Genomic DNA, 14,754 nt, shown 5'->3' with positions numbered 1-14,754 from the left:
CATGTGGGCTGAATGAGTCCTTCCACCTCACCGGGTCCCAGGTCCCTTCTCTGAGCAGTGATCAACTCTGCATGCTCCTGCCAGCATTATTCTGGCATACGCACCAGAGGGAAGCCATCGATTGGGTTGTACTGGGTTTCTGTCTGCTCGCTTCCAGTGGGGCACTGAGCTTTTGGGGGTGTGAGGGAGGCAGCAGCAGGTCTGTCTCTGGGAACAAAGAGGGCTATTCCCAAGGGCTCTCCTGGATTCACCAGCTCATGCACTGCATCCTCCCCACCCCGTTGCTCTCCTAGGGCTCCAACCTCACGGACATCTGCACCCAGCTCCTCCTGCAAGGGACTTTGTTAAAAATCTCTGCGGGCAACATCCAGGAGAGAGCTTTCTTCCTCTTCGACAACCTGCTTGTCTATTGCAAGCGGAAATCCAGGTGAGTGGCTAGAGGCGGGGACAGGGCTGCCCCAGGGAGTCCGGAGGCTGGGATCGGGTTGCACTGTTGACAGTTTCTCCCCAGGCCTCCCTTTTCTCCTCTGAGTTGAGGGATTTGTTCTCTATTAGCAATCTCCAGGAATATAGGTTACTTAAAATTTTCTAGTAGTCGTATTTAGAGAAGCAAAAAGAGGTAGGTGGAATGAATTTAAATAATACATTTTATTTACCCCAGTATATCCCCAAATATTATTATTCGACCTAACAGTTTAAAAAATTGATTGAATAGGTATTTTGCATTCTTTTAAAAAATGTACACTAAAGCTTCAAAATCTAGTGTGTCTGTTACAGCACATCTCAGTTTGTGCTGGGGACCTTTTAAGTGCTCAGTAGTCACATGTGGCTTGTGGCCGCTATAGTGGACAGTGTAGGTCGAGACAGTCATGGGAGTTTGGAGATTTTTTCGTGGCACTCACATCCTGTGATTCTAAGATCCAAAGATAGATGGTTTGAGGGGAGGGGATCCTTCTCCTGTGACATTTTATGAGGGAAAGATGCCTTTGTCATTTTTGTGTCTTTCATTGGAGGTTCTTAAACTTTGCAGAGTGAGTGGACGGGTGGATGAGCGGGAGACCGATGGGGATGGATGTGTGGTAGGATGTGTGGGCGAATGAGAGGAGGGCTAGATTCGTAGGTGGGAGTTTGGGAGATTAATGGGTATAGGTGAAGGGAGGCCGGGAGGCAGTGCTTGTGGATGCGTGTATGAATTGACTGGTGACGGATGAGTGAGTAGATGAATGAGTGAGTGGTTGGCGTTTAGGAGCTGGCTGGATCGAGGGATAGATAGTAGGTTGGGGGAATCTATGTTTAGGTCGTTGGAGAATGGATATGAAGACATGATGGGCTGGCAGAGGTGTGTTTAGATGAAAGGTGAGTTGGGGCCTTTATAAGTAAATGGGTAGACGGATGGATGGTTGGATGCTCATAAAATTGGGAGGCTGGGTGGATGGTGGAGGTTTAGAGATTAGTGGATAGATGGTCTATTGGATGGGTGTGCTGAGGAGTGGTTGGTTGGTAGTTGCCAGAGTGGCTAGTCCCTGGTGTGGGAGGTTGGGTGATGGGATGGTTGAGTCGATGGAGAGATGAGTGACTGAGTGGAGAGAGGGAAAGTTAGGAGACGGAGGGGTGGGGGCGTGAGTGGATGGTTGGATGGACGAGTGGGTGGGTAGGTTGGTGGGCCGAGAGAATTCCTGTCTTTCAGTTTTCTCGCTGAGGAGGTGGAGGACAGTGGCAACTGACCAGTGCAGCCCTTTTTGAATGAAACTTCTTCCGCTATGTTGTTTCAGGGAGTGACTTGCCAGAGGCTTCTTTATTCTTTTATCTAGCAAAAGCTAGGGCTGAGGGGAGGTCCAGATCTGGGCCCTACTCTCAGCATCACCTCTGCTTTCCTTTGTGGTTCTGGGCTTGTCACTTACTGTCTCCCTGAGCCTCATTTTCCTCATCTGATTCCACTGGCCTCCGAAGGTTGTGGTGAGGAACCGTTCCACAGGATGAGTGAGGAGTGTTCAGTGTGGGCGTGGGGAAGCTTCTCATTGTCCTCCTTCAGCAGTCTGACCCCTCTGAGCCTCAGTTATCTCTTCTGTAAAATGGGGTTCGTAAAACCCCCTTTTTACAGTAGTGTTTGGTTAAGAGCCGAGTTCTTTATTATTTCTCTAGCTCCGTGACTTTGCCTCTCTGCTTCAATTTCCTCATCTGTGGAATAAGTTGAATTATCCTGTGCCCTATAGACTCATTTTGAAGGACAAACATCTTGTTTGCTTGGCGCATAGTAAATACCCAGAACGAGTAGCTGCTATTGCTGTTAACCTCCAGAGGTGACAAGTTCCTATTCAGTGTGATCCCGTGAGTGCAGCATTAGCACAGAGTAGGAACTTCAGCCACAGGCCCCTCCCTCTGCCCCCTTCCGCCCTTGTTCCAGGACTTGCTCCTTCTGGTCAGAGGCCTCCATGTCCTTCCCCACCGTCTCTGCGTGGCTGGGTCAGTGTCTCTTTCTCACGTGGCATTTTCTTCCCGCTCACTCCCTTAGTCTGTGTGCGACTCTCTCGTGTCCTCCTGTCCCTCAATCAACGCTGCCTTCTTCTCGCGCCTCGCGTCCTGCCTGTCCTCACTGGGGCTGTCCTGAGAGTCCTCCTTCGGCCATGCCAAGGCCGCTGCCAGCATCCATCCAGAGCCCTGCCCGCAGCACCTCCCCAGGCCGTCTGAAGCAGGCCCTTTTCCCAGGACACGGGGGTTTAGAAAACAGAACGTCCCTTCAGGCCCCCGTGGCCCCCCCAGCCTAGGCTGTTTGCTCAGGCTTCAGCCACCCCCGCACGGGCCCTTCCTCCGCTGGAGCGACAGCAGCTGATGCTGGTGGACCTGGACCCTTAGAGGGGCCTCCTGGGACCAGCCCTGAGGCTGCACAAGCTCTTGGAACACCGTTTCTGGCCTCAGGCTTGCGAGTAAGTGGGGCTGGCTGGAGGCAGAGGGCACATGTCACCCTGGAGAAGCTGGCAGGCTGCCACCTTTCCTGCACTGGATCAGGAGCCTGAGGGCTGGGCTCTGAGTGGTCTTGGAGGGATGGGGCAGTCAGTGAGCTCCCGGCCTGACTCTGATGTGGTCTCAGGAAACGCGCGACGCTGGTAGGTGTCTGCCTCCGGTTATGTCTTCGCCAGGCACCACCAGTCTGGGTCATGGGTCAGGAGAGGTCTCTGACTCAAGAGTGCTTCTGGTCTGATTCAAAACTGGAGGCTGTTCAGGACTTCCCTGGTGGTCCAGTGCTTAGGAATCTGCCTTTCAATTCAGCGGACGCAGGTTCCATCCCTGGTTGGGGAGCTAAGATCCCCCATGCAGAGGGGCAACTAACCTTGCGTGGCTCAGCTACTGAGTCCACAAGCTGCAATGAAAGATTCCCCAAGATACAGCGAAGATCCTGCCTGCTGCAACTAGGACCCGGGTGGCCAAAGAAATACATATTAAAAAAATAAAAATAGAGGCTTCTTGGGTGTCAGAAGTGGAAGGGAGAGTTTTAAAAACCCACCTCCTCATTCTTCAGAAGAGGAGACTGGACACAGAAGAGCTAAGTCTCATGTATCTCAACTGCTTGTTTCAGATCATGGAGGCGTCAGCAGTGTGTAGTGGTTAAAAATGCAGAGACGCTGCCATCTGCTAGCTGTGTCAACCCTTAGTGCCTCTGTTTTTCTATCTGTTTAGTGGGGGTGAAAGCGCTCTTCATCTCATGAGGTTGTTTTTATGGATTAAGATAAAATGCATAAGGTGGTTAGAATGATGCCTGGTACAGGATGTGTAAAGTAGGAGAAATTTAAAACTGGGTCTCCCCTTGGTTTTGTCACACACAGCTCACACTTCACTTGGGTCTAAAACAAGATTCTTCATTTTATTTAGGCCGCACCATGCGGCATGTGGGATCTTAGTTCCCCGACCAGGGATCAAACCTGTGCCCTCTGCGTTGGGAGCGTGGAATCTTAACCACTGGACCACCAGGGAAGTTCCAAGACTCTTCCTATTCATTGCAACTTCTGCTCCAGACCTTTTTCTCCTTGAGTCTTCTTCATTCCTAATAAAGGGCACCACCATTTACTCAGGCTCTGAGGCCAGAGTCTTAGTTGTCCTTCATTCTGACCTGCCTCACCCCCTCATCACCAGCAAGTGCTTTGCATTCTCTCATCAGACATTGGCTAGAACATCAATGTGATTCTGATAAAAATTGCAGGTGGGAGGTTGTGTGTCTGTGTATGTAAATGATTTTTAAAGTTTACATGGAAACACAAACAAAGACAGCTAAGACAGTTTTGAAGGAGGACAAAGATAGAGGACTTTGATTACTGACACCAAGTCTTGCTGTAAAGCTGCTGTAATTAAGATAGTGTAGTTTTGGTGTAAATCAGACAGATTAATGGAGTGCAGTAGTGAGTCCAGAAATTGACCTACGTGAAAGCAGTCATTTAAATTTCAACACAAGTACCAATACAGTTCAGTATATGGTGCTGGGTCAGTTTGATATCCAGTGGGAAAAAGATGAGTCTTGAGCCTTCATACAGTATACAAAAGACAACTTCAGATGGATCATTGATTTAAATGTGAAAAATAAAACAATAAAGCTTCTAGAAGAAGGCATAGGAGTCTGTCTTCATGATATGGGGGGTAAGCAAAGATTTTTTAAATTGTACAGAAAGTATAATTATAAAGGAAAAATAGATTTATCAGACTACATTAAAATTAAGTTTTGTTCCTTGAAAGACAACAAGAAGAGAATAAAAAGCCAGGCCACAGAGGAGGAGAAGGTCTTTGCAATCACTTTGCAAAGGACTCCTATCCATAATATATAGGCCAACTTTGGCCCTCTGCCTATTTTTATAAATAAAGTTTTATTGGCAAATAGCCATGCCCATTCATTTTTGTGTTGTCTGTGGATGCACTCCTGCCTTAAGGGCTGAGTTCAGTAGTTGTAACAGAGACCATATGGCCCACCCAGTTGAAAATATTTACACTCTGGTTCCTTTTCAGAAGAAATCTGCTGAGCCTTGTTATAAATCATTGTGAAAAACACAGCCCAACAGAAAAATGGTCAAGGGACAGTCATTTCACAAATGGAAGACACCAGATGGCCAATAAACATGAAAAAGTGCTCAGCCTTATTACTCACCAGGGAAATACAGATGAAATCTTCATTAGAGGCACTCCTCTCTGCCACCAGAAGGGCCAGAATGAAACATTCAGTACCAGTTATGGAGACTGTGGAGCAACTGGAATGTCTGTACACTGCTGGGGGTGGGATAATTGTTATAGCTTGGCAGTATCTACCAAAGCCAGTTGTGTGCGTTCCTTATAACTGAGCAATTCAACTCCTAGGTAGATAACCCCAAGAAATGCACACGTATGTTCTTCATAAGACACATGCCAGGCCCTAAGGCACAGCACCAAACTGAAGGCAACCCAAATGTCCATCACCATCACCCCATGTGATTCCATGAATGTGAAGTTCCAAAACAGGAAGGTGAATCCAAGAGGTTAGACATCAGGATAGTGGTTAATCTTGCAGGGGGTAGGAACCGGAAGGGGGCATGATGGAGAGCTTTGGGGGTGCCTCCTGCCCTCCCGTATTGAAAGATGTAGTCTCAGAGACTATGTTTCATTCCCTGCTGCAGCCCTAGCACCGGGAATAGTGCCCAGCAGGTATTCTCTTGATCACCTGTTGAATGCGTGGGTGAGTGACTCCCCTGATCCCACCTTGGTAGCCTTCCTGGAGGAAGTGCTGGTCAGATGGTTTGTCAAGTGACTAAGTGGGTGTGTGAGAATTCACTTGAGCGAGCGAATCAGTGGTGGGCAGGTGCAGATTCCTCCATGTAGAAATGGAGTTCCTTTCCATTCTGGTTTTATTTCAGGAAGTTCCTGTTTGTTAGACACCCTGAGAGCCTCTACCCATTTTCTAGCCTTAGAAGAGTGGGGTTTCTATTGCTTCTTATTGGTTTCACATCCACATCTCCTGTTGGCTCAAAAATAGCTCTGGGAGGTCAGCAAGGTTATTAGCCCATTTTCCAGATGAGGAAGCTGTGGCTGAGAGTGGAAAAGAGACTTGCTCGTCACCCCAGCACCAGCCAAAACGCCACGCTTCTGGGCCAGTTCCTGCCCTCCCCCTGCCCCCAGCTGTCCTCCTCTGTTACTGTCGTGCTCCCGTTTACTCTGCTGAAGACGACTGAGGCCCGGGGAGGGGACGTGTAGGGGACGCTGGCTTCCTGCTGTCTTTCAGGGTCACTGGGGGCAAGAAATCCACCAAGAGGACCAAATCCATCAACGGCTCCTTGTACATCTTCCGGGGTCGAATCAACACTGAGGTCATGGAGGTGGAGAACGTGGAGGACGGGACAGGTAGGCCCCACCCCTGCCCTGCCTGAGCCCAGCGCCCCCTCGTTGTGCCACGTGGGTTTCTCACTGTGGTGGCTCCTCCTGTTGTGGAGCACGGGCTTCAGGAGTTGCAGCTTGTGGGCTCAGTAGTTGCGGCTCCCGGCCTTGGAGCACAGGCTCAGTAGTTACGGCACACACCAGCTCAGGTGCCCCATGGCATGTGAAATCGTCCCGGACCAGGGATCCAAACCACGTCCCCTACATTGACAGCGGGTTCTTAACCCCTGGACCATCAGGGAAACCCCTGCACTAGGGTTTTAAGCAAGCTAAAGTGCACGAAGGAGACGAGCAAGCAGGCAGGGAAGCACCAGCTGTCTCTCATGGAGTCGTTCCTGCGTGAAGCCCCTGTAATTGAGAGCTTGGGAGACTTCTTTACAGACAAGTCTTCCTTGCCCACCAGAGAAGAGATAGGAGAGGGAGCATTTGAAGTGTGGTAAGTTCAGCTCCCAAACCCGATCCCATTGATGTCTCCACCGCCCTGTCTTTCTGGAGCAGGCAGGGCTGGTCCCACGACCTCACTCATAAGTGTATAATGATGAATGTGGAGTTGTATGGCTGAGTCCTTGCTGACCCCCTCCCTTTGCCTCCTGCCTGCTAGCGGATTATCACAGCAATGGCTACACTGTCACCAACGGCTGGAAGATCCACAACACGGCCAAGAACAAGTGGTTTGTCTGCATGGCCAAGACGGCGGAGGAGAAGCAAAAGTGGCTTGATGCCATCATCCGCGAGCGGGAGCAGCGCGAGAGTACGTGGCCGGGGGCTTTCCCGCATCCGGGAGTGTATATGGCTTCCCCCAGTCTGATCCCTCCTGTCGAGTGAGAGCTGTGTCTGGGGACAGGGCGTAGGGTCTTTTCCAGAGAGATCAGGGCCACCTACCAAAAAGCAGGTCTTTGAAGGGGTAGGAGCTCTGGGACTGTGATAACTTGGTGGGATCTCAGCTTATCTGGTTTAGCCCACTAGACAGATGAGAAGACTGAGGCTAACGGAGGAGACTTGCCCAAGGTCATGCCAATGTGGTTGGTTGTCTTGGGATTCTTGGCGGTAGTGGGGGGTCAGCTGGAGACAGTTTTTTGGGATCTGTAGGCCTGTCCCCTTGGCTCCCCAGCACTTGGTGCTGACCGTGCTTCCTCCGTAGGCCTGAAGCTGGGCATGGAGCGTGACGCCTACGTCATGATCGCGGAGAAGGGGGAGAAGCTGTACCACATGATGATGAACAAGAAGGTGAACCTGATCAAGGACCGTCGGAGAAAGCTGAGCACCGTCCCCAAGTGCTTCCTCGGCAAGTGAGTGGCTCCACCCTGCCCTCCCCTGGGTCCTGGGCCTCGGCTGGAAGTGGGCAGACTGTCTGCACTCACGTGGCTTTTCCCAGCTCTACCCCTTCCCCCAGAAGCCCCCCTGGGCAGAGCCACTAAAGCACCCTAAATCCTTATGGAACAGCCCTTGGAGGTCAGGCATAGTGAGGTCCCCATATCAAGTCTTTCAAATGTTCTTGACCACAGCTCACTGCAAAATTTAAGGTTGATATTGTGACTGGGTACACACATCCATTAATTGTATGATTGAAGCCAAAGTTTCACAAAATTTACTGTGCTTGATACACTCTACGAGTATTTGTGTCTATTCTGTTCTACTCATTTCTTCATTTCAAAAATACTGCTGAGTGAGACCCATAAAATTGCTTTCACAAACTACGAGTGGGTTGCCCACCATGGATTGAAAAACGCTGCTCTAGCATTTAAGCAAAGAGAAGCCCGTGCAGCTATGTCAAGCAAAGAGGTATTTAATGCAGAGAGTTGATTTCAAAGGTTTTGGGAGGGCCGGAAGAGCAAATGTAGACCTTTGAATTAGTCTGTTCAGATGCGCTAACAAAGTCCCAGACTCTGGGCAGCTGAAACAACAGAGATGTATTTTCTGACAGTTTTAGAGGCTGGAAGGCTGAGATCGAGGTGTTGGCTGGGTGAATGTCTGGTAAGGCCTCCCTTCCGGAGATACATAAGGGGAGGGAGGTCTCCTATGGCTTTCAGTAGTTAGGGCCTCCAATTTCTCTGTTTGGGAACTACATTATTTCCTAATAATAAAATGTTATTGCCCCTGCCCCTATTTTATAACCGAGGATCAAAGGGCCAGAACGCAGGTGAGTTGGGATTGGATCCTAAACCCAGGTTTAAATCTCATTCACCTAGGGGAGCGGGCTGGGGATTGGGGGAAGCGGAAGAAGAATCGCAGTCCCTGTAAAACCATCCAGTTGTTCCCAGGCCCCACTGTGTGTTAGACCGGGTGGTCGCACTCGGGAGAGGGTAGGAGAATGCCTGCGGCCTTACAGAGCTTGTGGGGAGAGAGGTTTGCCTGTGAGGCTGGGGTTCTGTTTAGAATTCATTAACTTACACCCTACTTGCTTCCCCAAAGCTTTTTGGGAGGCCTGGGATAAAAGCCACTGGAATTATTCTATTGTCATAGACCAGGGGAGAGGTGACTTGGTTTAGGGTGGTCACCGTGAAGAAGGGGGAAAGGGTCACATTCTGGGTCATCTTGAAGGTGACGGCATTTGCTGATGGGATGAGGGAAAAAGGGAATTAAGGATTATGAGCGCCTGGAAGGACGGATGGCTGCTTGCTGAGAAGTTGGGGGGGAGATGCAGGGAGGTTTCAGGGGGCGGGATATAGCCCAGGGGATGTTTGGATGCTTATATAGAGACCGGCCCCCAGATGGAGATGTCGACCTGTTAGGTGGCTGTGAAATCTTAACTCAGGGAGAAAAGTCTGGATTAGAGACATAAGTTCAGGGCATGTGGGTGTTTAGATGGTTTTCAAAGTCATGAAACTGAATGAAGTCTGCAAGGGGATGAGTAGAAAGAGGGCAGGAAAGAAATGAGGTGGGGACTGGCTGAGCCCTGGTGGGGAGGGGCAACTATCAAAGGAGACAAAGCTGGCAGAGAGGTGGGAGGCACACAGGTGAGTGCGGTGACCTGGAAGCCAGGTAGGGAAAGGTGCGGAGACTTGGAACCCCAGTTTAGACATGTTAATAAGGTTGAGACGCCCCATAGATATTTGCATATTGAAAGATATTGAAAGGTTGTTGGATGGGCAGTTGGAGACAGAGTGTGAAGCTGGGGAAGGAGGAGGGGTAGAGGTCATGGCCTGAAGCTTATGATTGGCCTGGCAGCAGCCAGGGGGTCTTAGGGATCGTGGGGACCCTGAGAGGTGGCGGGGATGCCTTTGAGTCGGGATTTGCCCTCAGGTCAGTGACCCCACTCCACGTTCCCTGGGAGGCTCTGTGGAGGGGCGAGTGTGGGCCCCAGGCCTGCAGGAAGCCAGGACGGGGCAGCCTGGCTGGTCTCCATCAGCTAATCCCCTAATCCCTGGGCAGAAAGGAGGTTTTTCTCTTAGGAGAGGTGTGTTTCCGGCCCCCCAGGGTCAGAGGCCCTCCCCGCCCCTTGCCGAACCCATTGGAGAGCTTAGGCCAGCCGGATGGGATAACCTGTCTGTGATTAGAACTTCAGCAGTGTTCTGTCTCCTCCGGAAGGCTTAGGGAGATTTCTTTCATTGCCCATTTGAAACAGGGCCAGGACTGAAGCTTGTTTATCATCGTGCTAATGAAACTCACCTCCCTGCACGGCTTTGCTCTGCCCCCAGCCCGGGGCTGTGGTCCTCCTTCTTCCCGGCCGGGACCCAGGTCCCCTCAGGTGGAAGGAACCAGGAGCCCTAGAGACACAGTCAGGCAGCCTTTCTCCGCTGTAGGTGCGGCCGCGTGGCTGTGCCTTTTAATCTTCACGTGACACTGTGAGGCAGTTTACTGCCACTGTCAGTGCACGATTGCTGTTAGTTGCTAAGGCATGTCCAACTCTTTTACAATCTCCTGGACTGTAGCCCGCCAGGCTCCTCTGTCCATACGATTTCCCAGGCAGGAATACTGGAATGGGTTGCCATTTCCTTCTCCAGGGGATCTTCTCAGCCCAGGGGTCAAGATACCCGTGTCTCCTGTGTTGGCAGGCGAATTCTTTACCCCTGAGCCACCAGGGAAGCCTCGTCAGCATGTAGTAGGTGATAAATAATGATTTGGCAGGCATTGCTGCAGACACCCCCCGGAAGCATTTCAGACCATGGAGTCACAGGGGTGAGCATAACCCACCACCCCCCAACCCCCAGTTCCTGCCCTCATGGAGCTCAAGGCCATGGAGGAGATGAGCAAGAGAAATGAGATTCTTGTACTGAGAGTGAGTGGACACTGGGTCTCAGCTCAGGGACTTTCCTGGGAAGATCGCCAAGGCGTCCCTGTGTATCCCCTGTGCCCAGCCTTGGACTTGACATACAGTAGGTGAAATCCATGTTTACTGGGTGCATGATATAGTGGGGCAGGAAGAAAGAGCGATGAAGGCTGGCACATGCTAACTCGCAGCTAGGCCCCCATTCCGCGAATCTCCAGCTCCTGCCCAAGTAGGCTGATCTGCTGCCTGCGTCCCCAGCGCCCCCCACCCTGCACCCAGTTTCATCTTTCTGGAAGACTGGATCTTGCTGCTCCTCATGTTCTTGCCCCCACTAACTGGCGGGCCACTGGCTTCCGAACCTTACTTCTCACTCAGAGGCTGATCCTCCTGCCTGCACTCTCTTCCCTGCACCCCCATGGTGGCAGACGATGCCCCGCTGACCCAGTGCGGTTTGCAGACATGTTTGCCATAAAACTTGGTATTCAGTATCCACATTTAACAGTTGGGAGATTTCACAGGAAACGCTGGATTTCTGGCTTCTCTTGAAAAGTCATAAGATGCTTTAGTCTTCCCATGTGGCCACGGTTGGCCGCCCTGAGTGGCTGCTGTCTCCGGAAGTGCTGGCTGGCTCAGCAGTTTCCACCTGGCCCTTTTTACACGTTTACGAGAGGTCAGGGTCCCTGCAGTAGAGGTGAATGACGTCTGGTTTTGAACCCTGGATCCCAGCTCAAGATTCAGTGTGATTTGAAAATTACTGACAAAATCCAGAAGGTCCCTGAATGAACCACTTGCCAGATGGACCCTTTGGAGGCGCAGAGAGGGACAGCAGTTTGCCCAAATGTGCCCAGCAAATTGATCCTCAAAAAAGCTCGAGACTCAACTCGGGGCAGAAAGCTGGGTCTCAGCTGCTCTGTCCTCTGCGCTGCCTTTTTCTGCCCTAGCAGCTGCTGCGGGGAGCTTCCTGTCTCTCCCCCACCCTGGCCGCAGGGCTGCTGGTCTGGGCCAGAGGTGGCCCCCGAGGGGACAGCTGGTGGGCAGCTGGCGGCCAAGTCTCAGCTTCCAACAGTGGGCACGCCACATCTGTTCGCCTCCCCCAGCTGCCGGCAGCTTTCTTTCTGCCGCTGATTTTGGGGACTTGGGGAATAGGGCTGGGGGAGGACAGGACCCAGAACAATCTCTTCCCCACTCGGGGCTCCCTCTCCGCAGAATAGATCTGTTTCGTCTACGCCCGCCTTGGCCTGCGCTGGGGCTCCCTGAGTGCCTCGGCACACCCCACTACCTACACACAAGGCAGGTCTTTGCTCCACCAAACGCTGGAAAGCTAAAAATAGTCCTGCTCCCCTCTGGCCCTGTAATTGGAGGCGGAACAGCTGGTTCCGATAAGCTCTGTGCTCTGGCCAACGGCCACCCGCTTTCATTGAGTACAGATGGCCTCGCGTCCCCAGCTCTCCCCTTTCCTGCTGACTTCCACTGGGCTGAGCTCTGCGTGGAGCCCCGAACATTCCTCCGAGAGCTGGGACCTGGGGTCTGCCTGAGTCCCTGCCCCGCTGGGTAGTCCTGTTGGATTTGCCTCATTTCCTCTGGGCTGGTGAGCACATCTTTCTTGCTGAGGCCTTCCTGCCTCCCCCAGAATGTTCCTTCTGGTTGAACGGCTCATCCCTTCAGTTGTTCACAAGGTTATTGCGCGCTGCTGTGCTTGGGCTCCTCTTCCAGGTGCCGGGGGCGTAGAGCTGTGAATTAGACAACAGCTCTCCGTCAGCATGGAGATGACATTCTGGTTCTGGGAGATGGCTGATAAACGCATCCACAAATCTGTAAAGAGTGCAACTCCAGTGATGAGTGCTAAACAGGAAGTAAAACTGAAAGATGGGATGGTTTGTGTGGGGGTGGGGTGTTTTGATGAGGTGGTCAGGGAAGACTTCCTCAAGGAGGTGATATTTGAGCTGAAAGCTAAAGATGAAAGAGAAGGGCTATGTGAAGAGGTGGGGAAGGGTGTGTCTTGGCAGCAGGAACAGCAAGTGCAAAGGCCCCGAGGCAAGCAGGAGTCTGGCATGTTTTGTAAGCGGGGGAAGGCGGTGGGTGCATTAAAGCAGAATGAGTGAAAAGAACAGAGATGAGGGGATAGTTCACGCAGGGCCTTGTCATCACGTGAGCAGGATTTGGATGTTTTTTGAGAGTAACTAGGCAGCTCATTGGAGGGTTTTCAGTGGGAGAATGACATGATTTGGTCATCATCATCTCTCCTGACTCCCTACAGTCATCTTTCTGGGGCCTTATTTCTTCCTGCTTATTGGTTTCTTCATTCCTTCTGTCTGTTCACCCGTCCAGCCATCATCCATCTCCCATCTCCCCCCCGCACCATCTACCGTAGTCTCTTCACTTATCATTCACCCATCCATTCGTGCTCCCCTCCACCCACCTACCCACTAAGCTCCCCAGCCACTTAGTCATTTATCTGTTGAATCAACTAGTTATCTACTCACTTTTCATTCATTTATCCACGCATGTGTCCATCCTCTCATCCATCCATCCATCCATCCATCCATCCATCCTTCCATCCTTCCATCCATCCTTCCATCCTCCCTCCCATCCATCCATCCATCCATCCATCCATCCATCCATCCATCCTTCCATCCATCCTTCCATCCTCCCTCCCATCCATCCATCCATCCATCCATCCATCCATCCATCCTTCCATCCATCCTTCCATCTTCCCTCCCATCCATCCATCCATCCATCCATCCATCCATCCTTCCATCCATCCTTCCATCCTCCCTCCCATCCATCCATCCATCCATCCATCCATCCTTCCATCCTCCCTCCCATCCATCCATCCATCCATCCTTCCATCCATCCTTCCATCCTCCCTCCCATCCATCCATCCATCCATCCTTCCATCCATCCTTCCATCCTTCCATCCATCCTTCCATCCGTCCGTCTATCCATCCATCCATCCATCCATCCATCCATCCATCCATCCTTCCATCCATCCTTCCATCCTCCCTCCCATCCATCCATCCGTCCATCCATCCATCCGTCCGTCCATCCATCCATCCATCCATCCATCCTTCCATACATCCTTCCATTCTCCCTCCCATCCATCCTTCCATCCTTCCATCCGTCCTTCCATCGTCCATCCATCCATCCATCCATCCTTCCATTCTCCCTCCCATCCATCCTTCCATCCTTCCATCCGTCCTTCCATCGTCCATCCATCCATCCATCCATCCATCCATCCATCCTTCCATCCATCCTTCCATTCTCCCTCCCATCCATCCTTCCATCCTTCCATCCGTCCTTCCATCGTCCATCCAGCCATCCATCCATCCATCCATCCATCCATCCATCCAGTTAGCCTGAGGCAGGGCCTGGGGTTTGCTCACGCCCACCTCTCTGCCATTGGTCTTGAGGAAAAGCATCAGGCCTCAGCAGGAAACCCTACTTCCTTGTGACTCAGCTGGTAAAGAATCCACCTGCAATGCAGGAGACCTGGGTTCAATCCCTGGGTTGGGAAGATCCCCTGGAGAAGGGAAAGGCTACCCACTCCAGTATTCTGGCCTGGAGAATTCCATGGGACCACAAAGAGTTGAACACGACTGAGCGACTTCCACTTTCACTTTCACTTTTCAGCAGGAACCCCAGGCCTGTGGGGTCCTGTGCTCTGCTTCCCCATAGGCAGTTCTGGCTGTCATTCCTGAGAGTGGGTGGGATCAAGCCAGTTCAGTGCTGGCAGCTATGGTCCCAGGATAGGGGTGGCCCTCTCAATTGCATCTTATATTTCTGGCAGTGAGTTTGTTGCCTGGCTCCTAGAAATTGGTGAAATCAGCAAGACGGAAGAAGGCGTGAACCTGGGCCAAGCCTTGTTGGAGAATGGTATTATCCACCATGGTGAGTGGGACCTGGGGGGCTGGGGGTAGGCAGGTCAGACCTCAGCAGCCACGTGCAGAACTAACCCTGAGGCCATTTCTGCTCTGCTGTGCGGCCGCCTGTTCCCTGGGCGCAGAGTGGCCCCAGGGATGTGGCTGTCCTCATAAAACTGCTCACAGGGCTAGAAGATCCAGCACTCACCTGGGGCACCCACAAAGCAAGGTGGCCTCGTAAAGTTATGGGCAGGAAGGAGAATTTTCTATCTGTTCCTGCAAAAAATAGCAAGAACCATT

At 51.7% G+C, this 14,754-nt stretch overlaps 1 protein-coding gene across 2 annotated transcripts in view; it reads left to right on the top strand.

Annotated features, from left to right (window-relative positions):
* Positions 1-14,754, top strand: part of PREX1 (phosphatidylinositol-3,4,5-trisphosphate dependent Rac exchange factor 1) — a 178,152-nt gene that overhangs the window by 117,429 nt on the left and 45,969 nt on the right. For both annotated transcript variants that reach the window (XM_081560854.1, XM_081560855.1), the window contains exons 7-11: positions 294-427; positions 6,233-6,351; positions 6,986-7,135; positions 7,526-7,673; positions 14,382-14,482. In XM_081560854.1, the coding sequence (XP_081416980.1) occupies positions 294-427; positions 6,233-6,351; positions 6,986-7,135; positions 7,526-7,673; positions 14,382-14,482 (652 nt within the window). The remainder of the gene's footprint in view (positions 1-293; positions 428-6,232; positions 6,352-6,985; positions 7,136-7,525; positions 7,674-14,381; positions 14,483-14,754) is intronic.

Source organism: Giraffa tippelskirchi, chromosome 13, assembly GCF_054371585.1.
Source record: "Giraffa tippelskirchi isolate mGirTip1 chromosome 13, T2T-mGirTip1v1.2.pri, whole genome shotgun sequence".
NCBI classification, from domain to species: Eukaryota; Metazoa; Chordata; class Mammalia; order Artiodactyla; family Giraffidae; genus Giraffa; species Giraffa tippelskirchi.
Note: the sequence above shows the minus strand (reverse complement) of the source record. Positions and strands in the feature narration are given on the sequence as shown.